The sequence below is a fragment of the Lipotes vexillifer genome, unplaced genomic scaffold (assembly GCF_000442215.2).
Source record: "Lipotes vexillifer unplaced genomic scaffold, Lipotes_vexillifer_v1.1 scaffold364, whole genome shotgun sequence".
Classification (NCBI taxonomy): Eukaryota; Metazoa; Chordata; class Mammalia; order Artiodactyla; family Lipotidae; genus Lipotes; species Lipotes vexillifer.
In genome coordinates, this window is record NW_006793912.1 from 447,043 (window position 1) to 464,148 (window position 17,106).

At 38.3% G+C, this 17,106-nt stretch overlaps 2 protein-coding genes across 2 annotated transcripts in view; one reads left to right on the forward strand and one right to left on the reverse strand.

Annotated features, from left to right (window-relative positions):
• ERAP1 (endoplasmic reticulum aminopeptidase 1) overlaps positions 1 to 9,641 on the forward strand; it is a 37,895-nt gene extending 28,254 nt beyond the window's left edge. Inside the window, exons 13-19 of the mRNA XM_007466869.1 lie at positions 520 to 703; positions 2,081 to 2,237; positions 2,932 to 3,116; positions 3,808 to 3,969; positions 4,459 to 4,599; positions 5,138 to 5,219; positions 9,212 to 9,641. Coding sequence (XP_007466931.1) covers positions 520 to 703; positions 2,081 to 2,237; positions 2,932 to 3,116; positions 3,808 to 3,969; positions 4,459 to 4,599; positions 5,138 to 5,219; positions 9,212 to 9,367 — 1,067 coding nt within the window. The 3' untranslated portion in view covers positions 9,368 to 9,641. The remainder of the gene's footprint in view (positions 1 to 519; positions 704 to 2,080; positions 2,238 to 2,931; positions 3,117 to 3,807; positions 3,970 to 4,458; positions 4,600 to 5,137; positions 5,220 to 9,211) is intronic.
• Positions 9,642 to 13,782: 4,141 nt separating this feature from the next.
• Positions 13,783 to 17,106, reverse strand: part of CAST (calpastatin) — a 134,122-nt gene continuing 130,798 nt past the window's right edge. The window contains 1 exon segment of the mRNA XM_007466871.1: positions 13,783 to 13,833. Coding sequence (XP_007466933.1) covers positions 13,783 to 13,833 — 51 coding nt within the window.

The window sequence follows — 17,106 nt, forward strand, 5'->3', positions numbered from 1 at the left end:
ATGTGTAGGACTTAGATAATAAGTTTTCTTTGCTATTTATCTTGGTTAAAACACAAAGGATCAGGTCAGCCTTTATCTTAAGCAGATCTGTGACTCAATATCTAGTGAAGAATATAGGTTTGAAAATACTGTCTGGTTGCCAAAAAGGAAGGACAGCATCTTGCCAGATAGAGATTAAAACAGTTGAGTTATGTAATGCTGAGGAGAAGAGATACTTGGGAAAATTTCCCCTTACTTTAACATTGCTGGGTTATATCATACATATGGCCTGAAACATGGCATTCTTCTCATAGGTCTATAAATCTCACAAAATTAGTGTCTAAAACTAGTATTGGCTTTTGTCTATTGGGATGCTGTTTTCTGGTTTCTAAAAGGAATGTGTTCAATAAGAAACTCATTTCAGTATTAAAATTGTTCAGTATTAAACTCGCCTTTAATTTCCTTGTCCAGTCTCTGATCAGAAAAGCTTTCTCCAGTCAAGAGAGAAAATGGAGCTATGATTTATTTTATTTGCTCTAGATGTGCTCGTCCTCCCAGAAGAGGTGGAATGGATCAAATTTAATGTTGGAATGAATGGCTATTACATAGTGCATTATGAGGATGATGGATGGGATTCTTTGACTGGCCTTTTAAAAGGAACACACACGGCCATCAGCAGCAGTGATCGGGCCGGTCTCATTAACAATGCTTTTCAGCTTGTCAGGTAATGCAAGCTCTTCACAGTGTTGGTTTGTTTCTGAAAGCTGCTGTTATCATTCAAATCCTTGATTTCTAAAGATGAAAGTGATTGCTAATAAGAAGTTGAAGGGTGTTTTCTCCTAAGGTCTTCTAACAATTCAAGGTTGCTTTTAGTCTTAGGATTAACCTCTTATCTGCGTCCGCTGAGTAAGGCGAAAGTAAGGAATCTGTATTTTAATCTTTATCGTTAATGACTCGGATCAGACTGAGGCAAAAGTGTAGAAAACCAGGAGACCAACACCCTGGAGAAGCCCCTTGCCTGGTCCCTAAAGCCTAGTCCTGCGGCTTTTTCTGGCCCTGCTGTAACAGATCAGGTTTCTCCCCGCTGGGTCTCTGACAATCCTGAAGCCTTCTTAGAAGACCAAGTGGCCCAGGCCCAAGTTGTCGGCATTACGTCTCTCAGACTAAAGGAGAGATATCCACACGCCCCACTCCCACCCCACCCAAACTGGATAGCTGAACTGCATAGCATCTTTATGGCTCATAAAATGTGGCCCAACCAGATGACCTTTGAGTGGGTGAGGATAGTGTTCACTCTTTGTTTTTGCCCCATAACATTGGCTTTTCAGGAAATGTTCCCCAAGCCTAAAACTCAACCTTCCTCAATATTTAGGTGGAACTGAAGTCTAAGGGGAATCACCCAAGTGGGAGGGAATACTGTAATTCTCAGCCCCACGTGTCTGTGCTCCAAATGTTGTGGGCTTCCTTTCCTGGGCCTCTTGAGGTGAATAAAGCGGGGAATAAAGATAGGGGTTGCTTATCTAGCCGTTTCTGCCCTGCCTAAATATTCCCTTCCATAGCGCATTACTGATGACATCATAGGGGATTTTGTGTTTATTTACATGAGTGTGCACCCTACCACTAAAATGTTTAGCACCAGCCCTCTGTAATGAAGAATTGATATCTATATTCAGTTTCTTTTTGAAATGGAGACGAGGATGTGTTGATTCCAGGGACTCATACTTGTGACTGAGTGGCAGTCTCAGGTGAGGCTTCCTGAAGGATCTTTGATCAAATTTTCCATTTTACTCTGCAAGTTCAGCACAGTCCGACGTTTCACAGAGGGAGAGATGCTGACCTGTTCCCGTCGCATCTTAACCACAACTCATAGAGCTAGTTAACACTAGCTCTATTATTTGAGAAAGTTCCTTCACAGTGTAAACATGCCACATGTTGTGATGTGTGTGACAGGAAAGATGTTAGTATAAAGGTCATTATTTATAAGGGAGCATTTATATCCGATTGAGTATTTTGCTGGAAGGTTGTTCAAATAACTTTTGAAACAAATAGTTGATTTCCTGGATTTTCTTTTAAACTGCTAACCCTGGTGTCTCTTGACCAGCATTGGAAAGCTATCCATTGAAAAAGCCTTGGATTTAACCTTGTACTTGAAACGTGAAACTGAAATCATGCCAGTGTTCCAAGGTTTGAATGAACTGATACCTATGTATAAGTTAATGGAGAAAAGAGATATGAATGAAGTGGAAACTCAGTTCAAGGTAAAAGCCTGAAATAAGTTGAGTAGTTTTTAGATAACTGGTTTGCTTTGGTGTAGGTGTGGAAAAGAGTTCTTATCATGGTGTATATTATATAATATATGTATCATATATATATCTTGATATATTTTAAAGAAAATCACAATTACCTTACCTCAGTATTTGGGTTGACCGATGAAGACTTTGGTTTTGTTTTGGCACTAAAAATAGGCATGGCACTGTTAGATTCTGTTCTTAAGTTTCACAGATTTGCCATTCCCTCATTTGGCTAATTGTTTATGTCACTTTACTTCTGTATTGTGGTAGTTGCTATTAAGATTTTCTGGGACTCGGGTACTTAAGCAAGAGGCACAAAATTGCTACTTTTGGTAAAATGTAATGACGTCTTGTATAATTTGCTCTCAAAATTTAGTCATATCAACTTGTCTCTTTTAGTTTGCTTTGAAAGTGGCAGTTCATCCTGATTTTAAGTAGATAAGGATATATTTATAAAAGATTGTTACACAAATACTGAAATCATTCATCATTTCTTGCTTTTGGCCCCTTTTGTAATTAAATATAAACAACTGCATGGTTTTGGAAATATGAATTGGACTAAGCTTTAAAAAATAATCCCCATCACCTGAGGGTGTATTGGATTATATAAACCATGAGATGACTTGGGTCGGGACTGGTGACATGTGTGGCTTTCCCACAGGCCTTTCTCATCTGGCTGCTGAGGGACCTCATTGATAAGCAGACTTGGACGGATGAGGGCTCCATCTCAGAGCGAATGCTGCGGAGTCAGCTGCTTCTCCTGGCCTGTGTGCGCAAGTACCAGCCCTGTGTGCAGAAGGCAGAAGGCTATTTCAGGCAGTGGCAGGAAGCCAATGGGAATCTGAGGTCTGTTTTTATCCAACAACCAGTTTGTTCAGATAAGGGGTATCTTTTATTTTTCCACCATCATTGCTAAATGTTGGGAGAGAAAACAAGTATAGACAAGTCTCCCCTGCTGTCCTTTTTGGGACAATAATTTTTTTTTTAGACTTATCTATGCATTGCTCAACTTTCTGTTTTAAGTTCCTGACAGGAGGCCCGGGGTTTGGTTAATGGGGAGGCGGGCGGCAGGGATTCAGTCCTTTTAGACTTGGGGCTTAAGTCCTATCCAGGAAATACTAAGCCAACAATATACATGCTTCTATTCATAAAAGTGCTTACAAACAGGTGGTCCTATTGGATTCCTGACTTTTGTTCATGGACTACATTTTAAGTCTAGTTTGAATTTCCTTCTTTTGACTTGAAAAGTGACCACCTATTGAGTCACTCAGCATCCTTAAAGTATGTTAGAAAGGTAGGTATTTATAGAAGTGGCATTTCACAATGTATTTTTGAGGAGGCTACTTAAAACCCACTTACAGTTACTTTCTCTTGCTTCTTTCCTAAAGTGTTACTGAAGGAAAGAGGTGATCTTTGTTTATATTTCCAGGCATGCTTCTCTGATTGTGGGTCCAGTTTATCGTTTCATAATCTGTCTCGTGCATGCAAATGCACTTCCGTCTTCTCAGCCTCTCCCTGGGTGTGTTCTTTTCCACAGGCTGCCCAGCGATGTGACCTTGGCAGTGTTTGCTGTAGGGGCCCAGCACCCAGAAGGATGGGATTTTCTTTATAGTAAATATCAATCGTCATTGTCCAGTACTGAGAAAAACCAAATTGAATTTGCTCTCTGTATTACCCACAATAAAGAAAAGCTTCAGTGGTAAGTAATTCATTCATGTTCAGGTAGCCAAGAGGAATTAAATTAGATCAGATCCTTCTGGCATCTGTTTTTGTCCTCTTGGCCAGGAACTACGTTTCCTGCTGGGAACATTTATGCAAGAGGGCACACATCTAATGTGTACGGTAAATAATTAGCAGTGGGTGTCAGGAAAAATATTTAAAGGAGTATGTATTTGCGTATCTTTAAAATAACACATTTAGAAATTTACACCAGATATACCTATCTTAGCTACATTTGTGAGCAAATGAGAGAATATATGAGAATCGGTGTTGTAAACACTGTACAAATGTTAGTTTTTATTATTATGTAGCTATAGGGAGTTTCTCAGGGCTCTGGTAACCTATTTCTCTTTTGTGTCTTTATTATTGGCAGAACGGCTTTTTTCTTTCCCAAATTATTTTATTAAAGTTGTTTGGAACTTTTTCAGGGCCTCTTTGTTGCTAACACTTCTTGTCTTAATCATTCTAGGCTACTAGATCAAAGTTTTAAGGGAGATACAATAAAAACTCAAGAGTTTCCAGATATTCTTAGAACTATCGGCAGAAACCCAGTGGGATATCCACTGGCCTGGCAGTTTCTGAGGGAAAATTGGAATAAACTTGTACAAAAGTAAGTAGTGCCAAAAATTGTGTTGTGACTGGCAAAAATTCCTTAATCTGGCTGTTTTAGCTACGTTTGTAAAATAACAGTGATTATCTAAAGGGATTCTTTTGACTGAAGATAGGAAGTAGAGGTACTTAAAATATCCTTAGAAAATGTGAAACTCTAATTCAGTGCTAACTAATGGATCTGGATGGTCAAGTTTTTCATTCCATCTGGAATAATCTCTTCCTGCACCCCATGACCTACCAGAAGCCGCCTGCACAGTTCAGGCAAGTCTTCTGTTTAGTACCTCCACTTGTTGCATCTGCCCAAACTCTTGTAGCACTTCTGTCGTTTTCTTTTGGGTACTTAATCTTTTATTCAGTGGCTGGTGTGTTGATTTTTTTACAACTAGATCTTAGCCCATTGGAGCAAAGGATCACGTCTTATCTCTTTCACGCCTAACCAGTTTTTAGTTAATTGCTATCACATATATGAGGCACTTAAAAATACGTGTCGAATGAACAAACACTTCACAATACATTTTGACAGTTTCTATTTCTAGGTTTGAACTTGGCTCAAGTTCCATAGCCTACATGGTGATGGGAACAACAAATCAATTCTCGACAAGAGCACGGCTTGAAGAGGTAAAAAATAAATAAATAAAAAGCTTTCTTTTTGAACTTCAGTGACAATTATCTAATAAATTATCTAATAAATATGAGGTAGGCAAAATACTTTAAGGGCCTGATGAGTTAGAAGTGGATTTTGTCACTTGGTAAACGTTCTTTTCGGATGTGTGTTTTGTTTAGTGTGGTGTTTTTGACATGAGCAAAAATCAGTTACAAATAAACCATTGAAAACTGTGCCTCTTCCCAAACACAGTTAGAAGTTTTAGCCCTGCCATTAAAAATTTTAGGGCTTAAAAATTACTTTAGACATGTAATCCCTGTTTAGGATGTTAAAAGTGATTATTGGAGGTTTAAGTGACTGAAGTGATCCTCTAGTTATGTTGAAAGAGGCAGGTCTGGAAGCTAGGTTCTCCGTTATTCAAGCTCATGATTTCCTGTTACTTACTTATGAACCATCTACTTTCAGAAAGAATTCTAGGCAACTTTTAAGGTCCATATATAAAATAATGCTAAAATAAAGAACAAAAAGCTGCATAATGTTCAGAAAGAGGAAATTGGTATGAGGGATTTACACTGAGGATAATTTAATTTATTGCAGTTGTACCCTAAGTTTATCATAGCTTCCTAGCAGCCAAAGAAAGATGAGAAAACAGTATGAGTTATTGTCAGGTAAGAGAGAACCATGGAACATACAACTTTTCCACAAAAGCAGACTTTTCTCTCAGTCTTAAACTTTTGAGGAGTTTGCTGTATGGGTCATTTTGTTGTGGTGGCTTTTCTATAATAATATTCTCTATAGTAAAGCTGTAGAACAAATTTTCCATGGTTTTAAAAATGGTGCAATTAGATAAAAGCTGAGAACCTAATATTAACTTTTTAAGGAGTGGTTCCATTGTGTAGTCTGGTTACACCATGATCTAGCTCGATGGAGAGTGCTTTGAAAATGGGAAAGAAATGTCACAACCCTTTTCTCCAACTTTTCAGTAGCCTCACCCAGGCTTGTAAAATTAACTTGCACATAATAATTCAAGCTTGAATTCTAGTGAAGTCTACAGCAGAGATATTCTGTGTGATGACAGCAGAGCCAGCTATGGGCTGGGACCAGATAGACCAGGTCTGTAGCAACAAAACGTTTCATTCATTATCTTGTTCATTCATTAATTTTCTCATGAATTCATTCGAGACATATTACATTCTCACTCTACAGCAGGTGTGGTTTTAGGTTCCAGGTCTACAATGATGAACAGGATAGACAAAGCCCCTGCCCTCATAGAGCCTAAATTTTACTGGGGGAACCAGACAGTTACAGACAGGTCAACTCATGTCAGGTAGTTACATGCTCTGAAGATGAATAAGGCAAGGGAAGGAGAGCGAGTGACTGGGTAAGGGAATGGTGCTGTGTTCTGTGGGATGACTCGCGGACCTTTGAGGAGATGTTGAAGGAAATGCCGATACCTAGGCGGAGAGTGCTGTGTGCAGAGGAAGCATCAGGTGCAGAAACCCTGTGGCAGGACATGTAAATGAAAGAGCCTGACATTTACAATGCAGGAGTCATCCTGAGCCCTTGCTTCCCGTCACATCGAGTTCATCCCAAGTCCTGTTGGCTCTGCTTCCGGCATCTACACCCCATCTGTGCACTTCTCTGCTCTTACCCCGGCCGAGCCTTTCTCACCTCTTGTGTGGCCAATGGTGACAGCCTCCTAACTGGCCTCCCTCCTGCCACTTTGCCAATACCGCACCATCTTGCAACTTTAAAACGGAAAACCAACCCACGACTGACCCTTTCTTGAAACCCTGCCTGTCACTCTTGAAGTCTCAAACCTCTCCTTCCCATGTGGATGAGAGGGTCATTACCTGGCTCCTGCCTGCCTCTCCAGCCCTTTCTCACATGCTCCTGTGTTCACTGTCTCACCCACTCCAGCCCCTCAGCCTGCTGCTGGGCCACCAGGTGTTTCTCCTGCGCGAGGCCTCTGCGCTTTCTTCTCCTTCTGCCTGGCTTGCTCTTTCCCCAGCTCTAGACTGGAAGGGTTCATTTTATTCTTTAGAGGCCCCAGCTCAAATGCCACCTTCCCAGACCACTCTGTCGAAAGCAGGCCACCCCCTCCCCAGTTGCTTTCATAGCCCCGGTTTATTTTCTCCACAGCAGCATAGAGTCAGCATAGTTCATTGCTTGTCTCCCCAGGCAGACTGTAAGCTTCATGAGGGTAGCGTGCTTGCCTGATTCATTGCCTCATCCTCAGTGTCTCGCACAGTAATCAAGCCGGAGAAACGAATAAGTACCAGAGTAAATATTCATGAAGAAATGGATGAGGGGGAGTCCCTGGTACCTGCTGGGCTTTAGGTTCTGCACTTCACCCACATTACACGACGACATCCTCACCAACGCTCTGCAGTGTCACAAATGAGGAATCCTAGTCCCAGAGAAGTTAATCATTTACTCACCAACTAGTAGCATAAATCTGGTTTTCTCCCCATATGCACAGAAAATATTCTCAAGGAGGCAGGTTTGAATCAAATACGAACTCAGTTGAGATGCTGAATTTCCCAAGGCAGATGAAGATGGGAGTGATAAATTCAGGTCAGGAGAAGTAGAAGGGCAGGCAGGGGTTAACAGCTGGCTTTGTTAGAGCTCTTGCAGGCTTGTTTTTCAGTACTATCATGGTAGGCTCCTTCAGGATTAATTAATTAATTTGACCAATTAGTAAAAATATTGATGTGGTTTGACTGAATAGTGCCCAGAGTGATTTTTTTTTTCAAGTATAGTTGATTTACAATGTTGTGTTCATTTCTGCTCTATAGGCAAAGTGACTCAGCCATACACATATTCTTTTTCATATTGTTTTCCATTATGGTTTATCACAGGATATTGCCCAGAGTTACTTCTTAAACTTCCTATTAATTAATCTTGAGTTCTGAGAGACAAAACAGTAGATTGAGCTACAGTTTAAGGCAGGACAGTGAAGCGGGTTAAGTGTTTTCTAGGTTGCTATAGCAGGAGGGCATGCCTTCAGCTCACAGAAAAGTTCTACTGAGATTTAATTTTAAAACAACCCCGAACCATTTAAAATTGGAATTTGATCTTTCAAAAAGCCTATTCTTACCCCCCTCCTTTTCCCAAACTTACGATGTTATGACATGGATCTTTAAGGAATTAACTGTCTGGAATCCATGCTGAATAAATAATGTATCTTGGCTTAGACTTTCTTCCTGTCTACGAAATCAAAAATTGATGGATTAATGTGAAGTGTATGGGAAAAGTTTAAGAACACTTGAAGGTGAGACGGAGTAGCACAATGGTCAAGGCTGTTGCAAAGCCAACCTATTCCTCATGTGAGCTTAAAGGGGATAAAGTACCCATCGGTGAAACAATAGCAAAGATATTTTTGAGGAGATAGTCAAGTGATTCTTGTCTCTTTAAAACCACGGGGAACTTTGGGTGGATTTTATCTTGAAGGAACAATACATCAATTGTGGATCAGGATAAAAAAAATTGGCAAGGTTTGGGGTTATTACCACCATAACTTGCTAAGAACCCCATTCCCCAGTGTTTCTATCATAACAGACAAGGCCAGGCCCATGGAGGAAAACTGCACGTATGTGGCTGAAACTGTTTTGCTTGGCAGAGAAGATATTCTGCACATTCTGCTTTTTCAGCTATGTTTAAAAAAGTTAAGTTTGCATCTGTGCGTCTATAACAGAATACACATTAGATACATGCGATTAAAACTTAATTATGAAATGGTAAACAGTGAAGTCTTTTAGAATCTGGCAACTGTGAATAAATAAAAAAGCTGCAGAGAAAAAACTCAAAACTTGACATCATGAGGCATGAGCTCATTTCATAGAGCTTAAGTTTATGTACATAATCGTAATCAGACACCTGGCCCTGTTTTCTATGTAGAATTTTGACAAATGCTGGAAATTTGGCTTCAGTTTTCTTTTAACTAGCCTGAACTTTGTGTAACTTAATAAAACAAAGTTTTAAAAACCCAATTTTTCCTCACAAGGTAAAAGAATTCTTCAGCTCTTTGAAGGAAAATGGGTCTCAGCTCCGTTGTGTCCAGCAAACAATTGAAACCATTGAGGAGAACATACTTTGGATGGATAAGAATTTTGATAAAATCAGAGTGTGGCTACAAAATGAAAAGCTTGAACTGCTGTAACAATCCGTTCCTTGTTGGTTCCTGTGATGTGTAATCTCCAAAATTTTATTGAATGTGAATATTTTCAAAATAGAGATGGTTGTCTCGGCACCCAGTGAAGATATTTCCTGCTCCTTCAACTCCTTATTCATTCGTCCCTTCTTATGAAGACTGGCTGTTAACTTTTTCATCAGGGGGTTATTGCCACCACGTGTTCCATTATAGGTGTTACCCCCAAATGTAAACCCAAGTGGTGGGTTCCCTACTGTGGAGAAGTGAAGTACCTTATTCTTCTATTTTATATTTTATACTTAAGCCCTGTGGTCTCCAAACCCCTGGTCCCCACACCCTGCTCCCCATGCGCTTGTCATTCATAAGCTGTTGTGTCAGTCTCCTGGTAAGACTCTGAACAGTAGTGACTACTGAACCATGAACCCCTGGGGCAGTGATTGAGCCAGAAGGGCCCTGATCTGCTTTCCACCTTTCTCCCCCTTGCTGCGTGCCCAGGGGCTGGCTTGTTGGAGGGCCACATCATGAGACTTCCCTGTCCTCTGGCTTTTGGTTGACCTCCCAGGAGGGCAGATAAGAGCTGGGGTTGGGGAAAGAGCAGGTGATGGTGTTTATTCCCCCGGTTCCCTTGCAGGTTGCCTCAGGCTGGCCTCCACCGAAGGTCTCAGCTCTAGGGAGGTGGCCCTCTTTCCCACAAGCCTTCTCCATCTGTGTGTTCTAGTAAGTGCTTCCTCCTCTCATCCCTTCAGGGTGAAGGGTGAAGTGGGAGCCTGGCTTAATTAGTCCTGGCTGGACTTGTGGTTTCCATACATCCTGCTCACATTTTTGTTTAAAAAACAACAAAAAAACAAACAAAAAACTCCACAAAGACCTTTTATAGAACCCTCCTCAGATAATCCTAATTTGAGTGTGCCATCTGTTTCCTCAGGACCCCGAATAATAGTGTCTCTTCTGAAAAAGCCGAGTGCGTTCAAGGTCTAGAAGAGAAACCTTTCATTTAAGTTGAACCTCAGAGCTTTTGATCCTTAGGTAGGTGATGCTTCCTCTCCTTGTTCCTTATTTGGCCTAGTTTATAATCTCTAAATAAGTTGTTATTGGCACTTATTGCCAGTAAGGCATTGCAGTCTCTAGTAAATGATAAGGTATTGTGAAATGGAAAATACTTGCTTATATTAGCCTAAGTGAAGACAGTGTGTTGTATTGGAATTGAAGTATTTTATGAGTTTTCTTTATTAATATATTGCAAAATTTATGATAAAGGAATATGATATGAAAAATGTCAATGTGTTTTTCTAATACAGTATGGAATAGAGGATCTTTTCTGGACGTAAATGTGTTTTGCAATTCCATTTTCATACAGATTGCATGGCTTAATGGCTTGAGAACTAAAACCAGAAATCACTGGTAATTTCCATCCCCAGGTGTTTTTCTTCTAAAAAAACATACAAAGCCAAGATTTTAATGTAAAATATTTTTCTTTAATTGCATCTTATATCCTGATTAATGAAACATGGAAATAGTGGTTTTCAGTTTTGGTCACCTGAGGAACCTATTTTCATTTGCTTTTAGAGAAGTCCATTTTCTAAAGAGACACAATATTGCCACACAATGTGCAAAACCCTTTTTGGTAATAAAAAATTGTTATTTACCTCTAAGCAAATATTTGCAGTTATTTACTCCAAATTAGATGGGTAAAAAGGACTGATTTAGATCCTGTAGCTTACTCAACTCATCATTAATTACTAGCAAACACCCAAGTATTGAAGATGTTTCAATAAACAAAAAGGCATATTCTGAGTACCTTAAATATATGTTTACTTTAACAGGTATTTACTAAATGTCTGGATTTTGGTATGTAATTTAAAAATACTTATATGTATGCATGTAAATGAGTAATACTGCAGCCATATCTTTGCAAACACATCTGTCAATGTCAAAGGTTTCACTTTCTTTTTTTTTTTTTTAAACAAAACCACTTTGTACTACCTATAGACACATAGTTGAAATCCCTCAGGAAAAGTTTATTTTCTTGTTAGTGCCTTGAAAAGGTCTGTTTAGTCACCATAATCCTGGCTTATATTTCCCAGATTTAGACTAATAATGCCTGCATCTCTGATGGGATGGAGACATAGCATTTGAAGTGGATGCAGTTTGAAATCTCAGAGGTATATGCATGATTTTTGAAGACAATTTTTAGATCGTATTAACAAAATTGGATGCCCATTATAAGTAGTATTGTTGCTTGCCTCCCACCCCATTAGACAGTATTGGTAATATTACTTATTTTTAGTGAAGTTGCTAAATCCTAATAAATAGTTTAAACAGATGCTGAGGAAGGCTGTGCTCTCTGAAAACAAGGAATTCCAAATCAGTTTTATGATGTGTACCTGATATTTTTTCCTGCATTCACTATCAGGAAATAAAGATGGGATTTGATAAATATTTAATTTCATCAATGACACCGGTGCTGTATTCATAAACCGTTCAGAGAGGTATGAGAAACCATTCCAAGTTGTGGGATATCAGACACTAGTTCTTAAATTGCTGTGGGGGAAAAGCAGATTTTTAAATTTTTATAAAGATCTTTTCCTTTATTTTTAAGCAGAAGTTTGTTTTTGTTTTTGGTAAACCCAACTTCCATTAAGCTACATGCTGTACAGTGCAAGACTAATGTGGCAATGGCTCTAAGCAAACAAATGCTGCTCAGGTTTTATAGAGAGAGGCTGGAAAGCCCAGCTTAATGCAGTAAACCAGCAGAGTTCAAACCATATGAGTATTCTAAGAATTAGATTTTGTTATTCTTGGAACTTGCTATGCAGGGACACAGAGTCTGTGTTTTGCTCTTCTGACTCAAGTCTCAGTAGGCCTGTGCTGACGTCCTAACCTCTGGCAAAGAAGAGTTCAGCCTGAAAAGGGGCGCAGTGCTTCCTCGTCTGTCCAGGTTATCTATTGTTAGCAGCTCAAGAGGAGACATGTGCCCAATGTACCATATTTTATGTTTGCCTTATAAACATGAACCCAAAGAAACATCAAATACAGTTCAAAAGCCCAAGAGGAAAGGGGTAATGAGAAATCAGAACACTGAAGAATATGTAAAGCATTGTCTTCCAAATGCTAACAACAAAAAAAATTAAGTGCAAATTGAAAATACTAATGAGATTTACAGGCACTGAGGGTAGAAGGTGCAAAAGTTTGCAAAGGTTTTTCCTTTTGTGTGTGTTGCTTTAAGAAGCTATCAAATATATCTCTTAGAAATATAAAGTTCCTTTCTCTCCCAACTGAAGACAATTTTTAAAAATTCAAAGTTTATCAGTACTCAGTAGAATAACACAGGTGAACCAGACAAATTTAGTTTCTTTTCAGGAAAAGAGTAACAAACAATGTTTAGGATGTCAAAAGACTCAACAAATACTGCTGTCTAGAAGCCACTCAGAAAATTTTTCTGCTGTCAAAGGCTTTTGTTCTTCAGAAGTCGCCATCTACCAGCTGAAGATTTTATATGCGGATACCTTGAAAGATTCAAAGAAGAAAATCCAGTGAACCATCTGATATGTAATTTTCTTATTACAGGCATAATAAATTTAAGGAGGAATTTACTAAAGTTGATATGAGAGTCAAAAATTAAAAGAAATTTTTTTTTATAATTTTGGGGAAAATCTTTGGAGCAGTTCTAATCAGTATACCTCCCTCTTTGTAGGAAATAAAAGTGGATTCATGGTGAGAGAGCCTAACCCAATTTAACCTACATTTTCATTTCTTTTAGGTTTTTGGCAGCAAGTGGTTATAAGCTTTTATGGTTTAGAATAAGACCTCTTCTCTCTGAAGTTAATAAGGGCCCAGCTCTCAAGACAGATCTCACAGACTCCCTCGTCCATACCAGCTCTTTAGTTACCATACAGTAGAATCAAACACAGAGCTTTACTTTCTCAAACTAAGATGAACAGAAGTTGTCAATCTTTTCCTTTGCCCTATTCTCAAGACTCTAATTACCATCAGACCCTAGGGGGGTACTTCTCCTCACTCCACAATGTGTTTGTATTTTGGGTAATATCTATATCATAAGGCCATTTCACTGTAGGATGTAACATGCCAATTCTGCTCTGCCCCAGTAACCTGCAGTCATGGGCATTTGGGTTTCAGAGTCAACTAGACTTAGATAGTCATTTTCTTTAAAAGCCTGGCCTAATATCTTAAAGAGCTCTTAATTATAAGATTAATGTTTTTAAACATTCTGGTAGCACCATTTATTACTTTACAGGGAATTACTCTATAGCGTTTGCAATGTGTATTTCATGCCAATAGCATAAAGAGAACATGAAATACTCAAGAAGGGGACTTAGTTTCTCTCACCTATAACACATAGGCTGGTAGAAGGTACAATTGTCTTCATTTACAACAAACACCAAACTTACCAAATAGTGTGAACTTTAACTTGTACTTTTTCCATCAGCTTTTTGCTTGGAAGTTTCCTCCTTTGCCTAGAAGGACAAGCGAAAACCATCAGTGAGCTCTTTATTTTCTGGATTAAGTACCAAAAACTGATCAACCGGAAGAGGCTTATGAGGAAATAGGCTTTTCAGAATTAAAAGGGCAAAAATGGCAGTCAGCAGGGGAAAATAAGATGGTCCTTTTAAAGTATCTCATTTAGTCCATACACTGAATTCTTCCCCTTAAAGTTTATAAACTAAAAATAACCTTAAATGATTCTAAATTTTTTACTCTAGACTTTGTGGGTTTTTTTGTTTCTGAAAGCCAGCATAATTGAAGAAAAAAAAAATACATAGGTGTTCATGGATGGTATCCATTCGTTCCACAGTGATCCATCCTTCTCTTATACTTGGGGGCTTACCCGGCAGCTAATCCACTCAGCATATAGGGTTACTGTGCTTTCTATTTTTTGAGTATGTACTTTGTATTAAATAATAAATATTTAATCAGAGATATAATGGCATGAGCAACTAACTATCAATCTGGTTTCTTGTATCTTTCATGGATTTCACTTTTTTTGAGGTATAATTGACATATTAGTTTCAGGTGTATAACATAAACATTCCATATTTATAAATATTGTGGAATAACACAATAAATCTAGTTAAAATCCATCACCATACATAGTTACAAAATTTTTGTGATGAGAACTTTAAAGATCTACTCTCTTAGCAACTTTCAAATATGCAATACAGTATTTATTGACTGTCATTACTATGCTTTACATAACAGTCCCGTGACTTAAATATTTTAAGTTTGTACCTTTTGACTACCTTGACCAATTTCACCTACTCCCCCATCCCTCACCTCTCTGGCAGCCACCAATCTATGAGCTCATGTTTTTGTTTTTAGATTCTACATATAAGTTAGATCATAGAGCTTTCATCTTTCTCTGACTTTTTTCACTTGCATAGTGCAATCGAGGTCCATTGATGTTGTTGAAAAGGTAAGATTTCATTCTTTTTTATGGCTGAGTAATATTCCATTGGGTATATATACCATATTTTTTATCCATCCATCAATGGACACTTAGGTTGTTTCCATAACTTAGCTATTGTAAATAATTCTGCCATGAACATGGGAATGCAGATATCTTTTCAAGTTATTTGTTTTTTCAAAGATTTTTTTGATGTGGACCATTTTTAAAGTCTTTATTGAATTTGTTACAATATTGCTTCTGTTTTATGTTTTGGTTTGTTGGCCGCGAGGCATGTGGGATCTTAGCTCCCCATCTGGGGATTGAACCTGCCCCCGCTGCACTGGAAGGCAATGTCTTAACCACTGGACCACCAGGGAAGTTCCCAAGGTAGTTTTCATTTTCTTTTGATAAATACCCAGAAGTGAAATTCCTAGATTTTATGGTAGTTCTAGTTTTAATTTTTTGAGGAATCCCATACTGTTTTCTATAGTGACTATACCAATTTACATTCCTACCAATAGTGCACCTTCCCTGATGATTAGTGATGTTGAGCACCTTTTCATATGATTCTTGGCTACCTGTATGTCTTCTTTGGAAAACTGCCTATTTAGATCCTCTGCCCAGTTTTTCATTTGGATTTTTTTTTGCTGTTGAGTTGTATTAGTTCTTTATATATTTGGGGTATCAATCTCTTATCAGATATATGATTTGCAAATATTTTCTCCCATTCAGTAGGCTGCCTTTTCATTTTGTTGATGTTTTCCTTTGCTGTGCAGAGCTTTTTTGTTTGATGTAGTTATACTTGTTTGTTTTTACTTTTGTGCTTTTGTTGCCTTTGCTTTTGGTGTCAAGTCCATAAAAATGTCTATTAAGACTGATGTCAAAGAGCTTACTTACTGCCTATGTTTTCTTCTAGGAGTTTTACGGTTTCAGATCTTATATTCAAGTCTTTAACCCATTTTGAGTTAATTTTTGTGTATGGTTTGAGATAGAGGTCCAGTTCCCAACACTATTTATTGAAGAGACTGTCCTTTCCCCACTGTATATTCTTGGCTCCTTTATCATTAATTATTGACCATATTTCTGGGCTGTCTCTCTCTCTTATTTATTTATTTATTTTTGGTTGTGCCATGCAGCTTGCAGGATCTTAGTTCCCTGACCAGGGATTGAACCCATGCCCTCGGCAGTGAAAGCGCAGAGTCCTAACCACTGGACCGCCAGGGAATTCTCTGGGTTCTCTATTCTGTTCCATTGATCTATGTGTCTGTTTTTATGCCAATACCATACTATTTTGATTACTATATCTTTGTAATATAGTTTGAAATTAGGGAGCATGATGCCTCTACCTTTTTCTTTTTCGAGATTGCTTTGGCTGTTTGGGGTCTTTGGTGGTTCCATACAAATTTTAGGATTATTTTTTCTATTTCTATGAAAAATGTCACTGGAGTACAGATAGGGATTGTACTGAATCTGTAGACTGCTTTGGGTAGTGTGGACATTTTAACAATATTTTTTTCAATCTATGAGCATGGAATAACTTTCTATTTATTTATGTCTTCTTCACTTTCTTTTGTTACTGTCTTATAATTCCCATTGGATAGGTCTTTCACCTCAGTTAAATTTATTCTGAGGGTTTTTCATGCCATTATAAATGGCATATATGTGTTTATTTCTCCTTCTTATAGTTTGTTATTAGTGTCTAGAAAGAGTATCTTACACTTTTACTGAATTTGTTTATCAGTTCTATCAGGTTTTGGTGGAGTCTTTTGGGTTTTCTTTATATGTCAGTTTTGCAAATAGTGACAGTTTTAGTTCTTCCTTTCCAGTTTGAATGCTTTTAATTTCTTTTTCTTGACTAATTGCTGTGGCTAGGACTTCCAATACTATGTTGAATAAGTGGCAAGAGTGGGTATCCTTGTCTTTTTCCTGATCTTAGAGAAAAAGTTTTCATCTTTTTACTGTTGAGTGTGATGATAGCTGTGGGTTTGTTATGTATGGCCCTTATTATGATGAGGTACGTTCCCTCTATATCCACTTTGTGGAGAGTTTTTACCATAAATGGATGTGGGTTTTCAGATCTTTTTCTGCATCTATTGAGATAATCATATGATTTTTATCCTTCATTTTGTTAATGTGGCATATCATCACACTGACTGATTTGCGGATGTTGAACCACCTTGCAGCCCTGGAATAAATCCTCCTTGATCATGGTGTATGATTCTTCTAATGTACTGTCGAATTCAGTTTGCTAATATTTTGTTGAGGACTTTATACATATATTTTCATCAGGGATATTTGCCTGTAATTTTCTCTTCTGGTTCCCTGGCCTAGTTTTGGTAGCAGG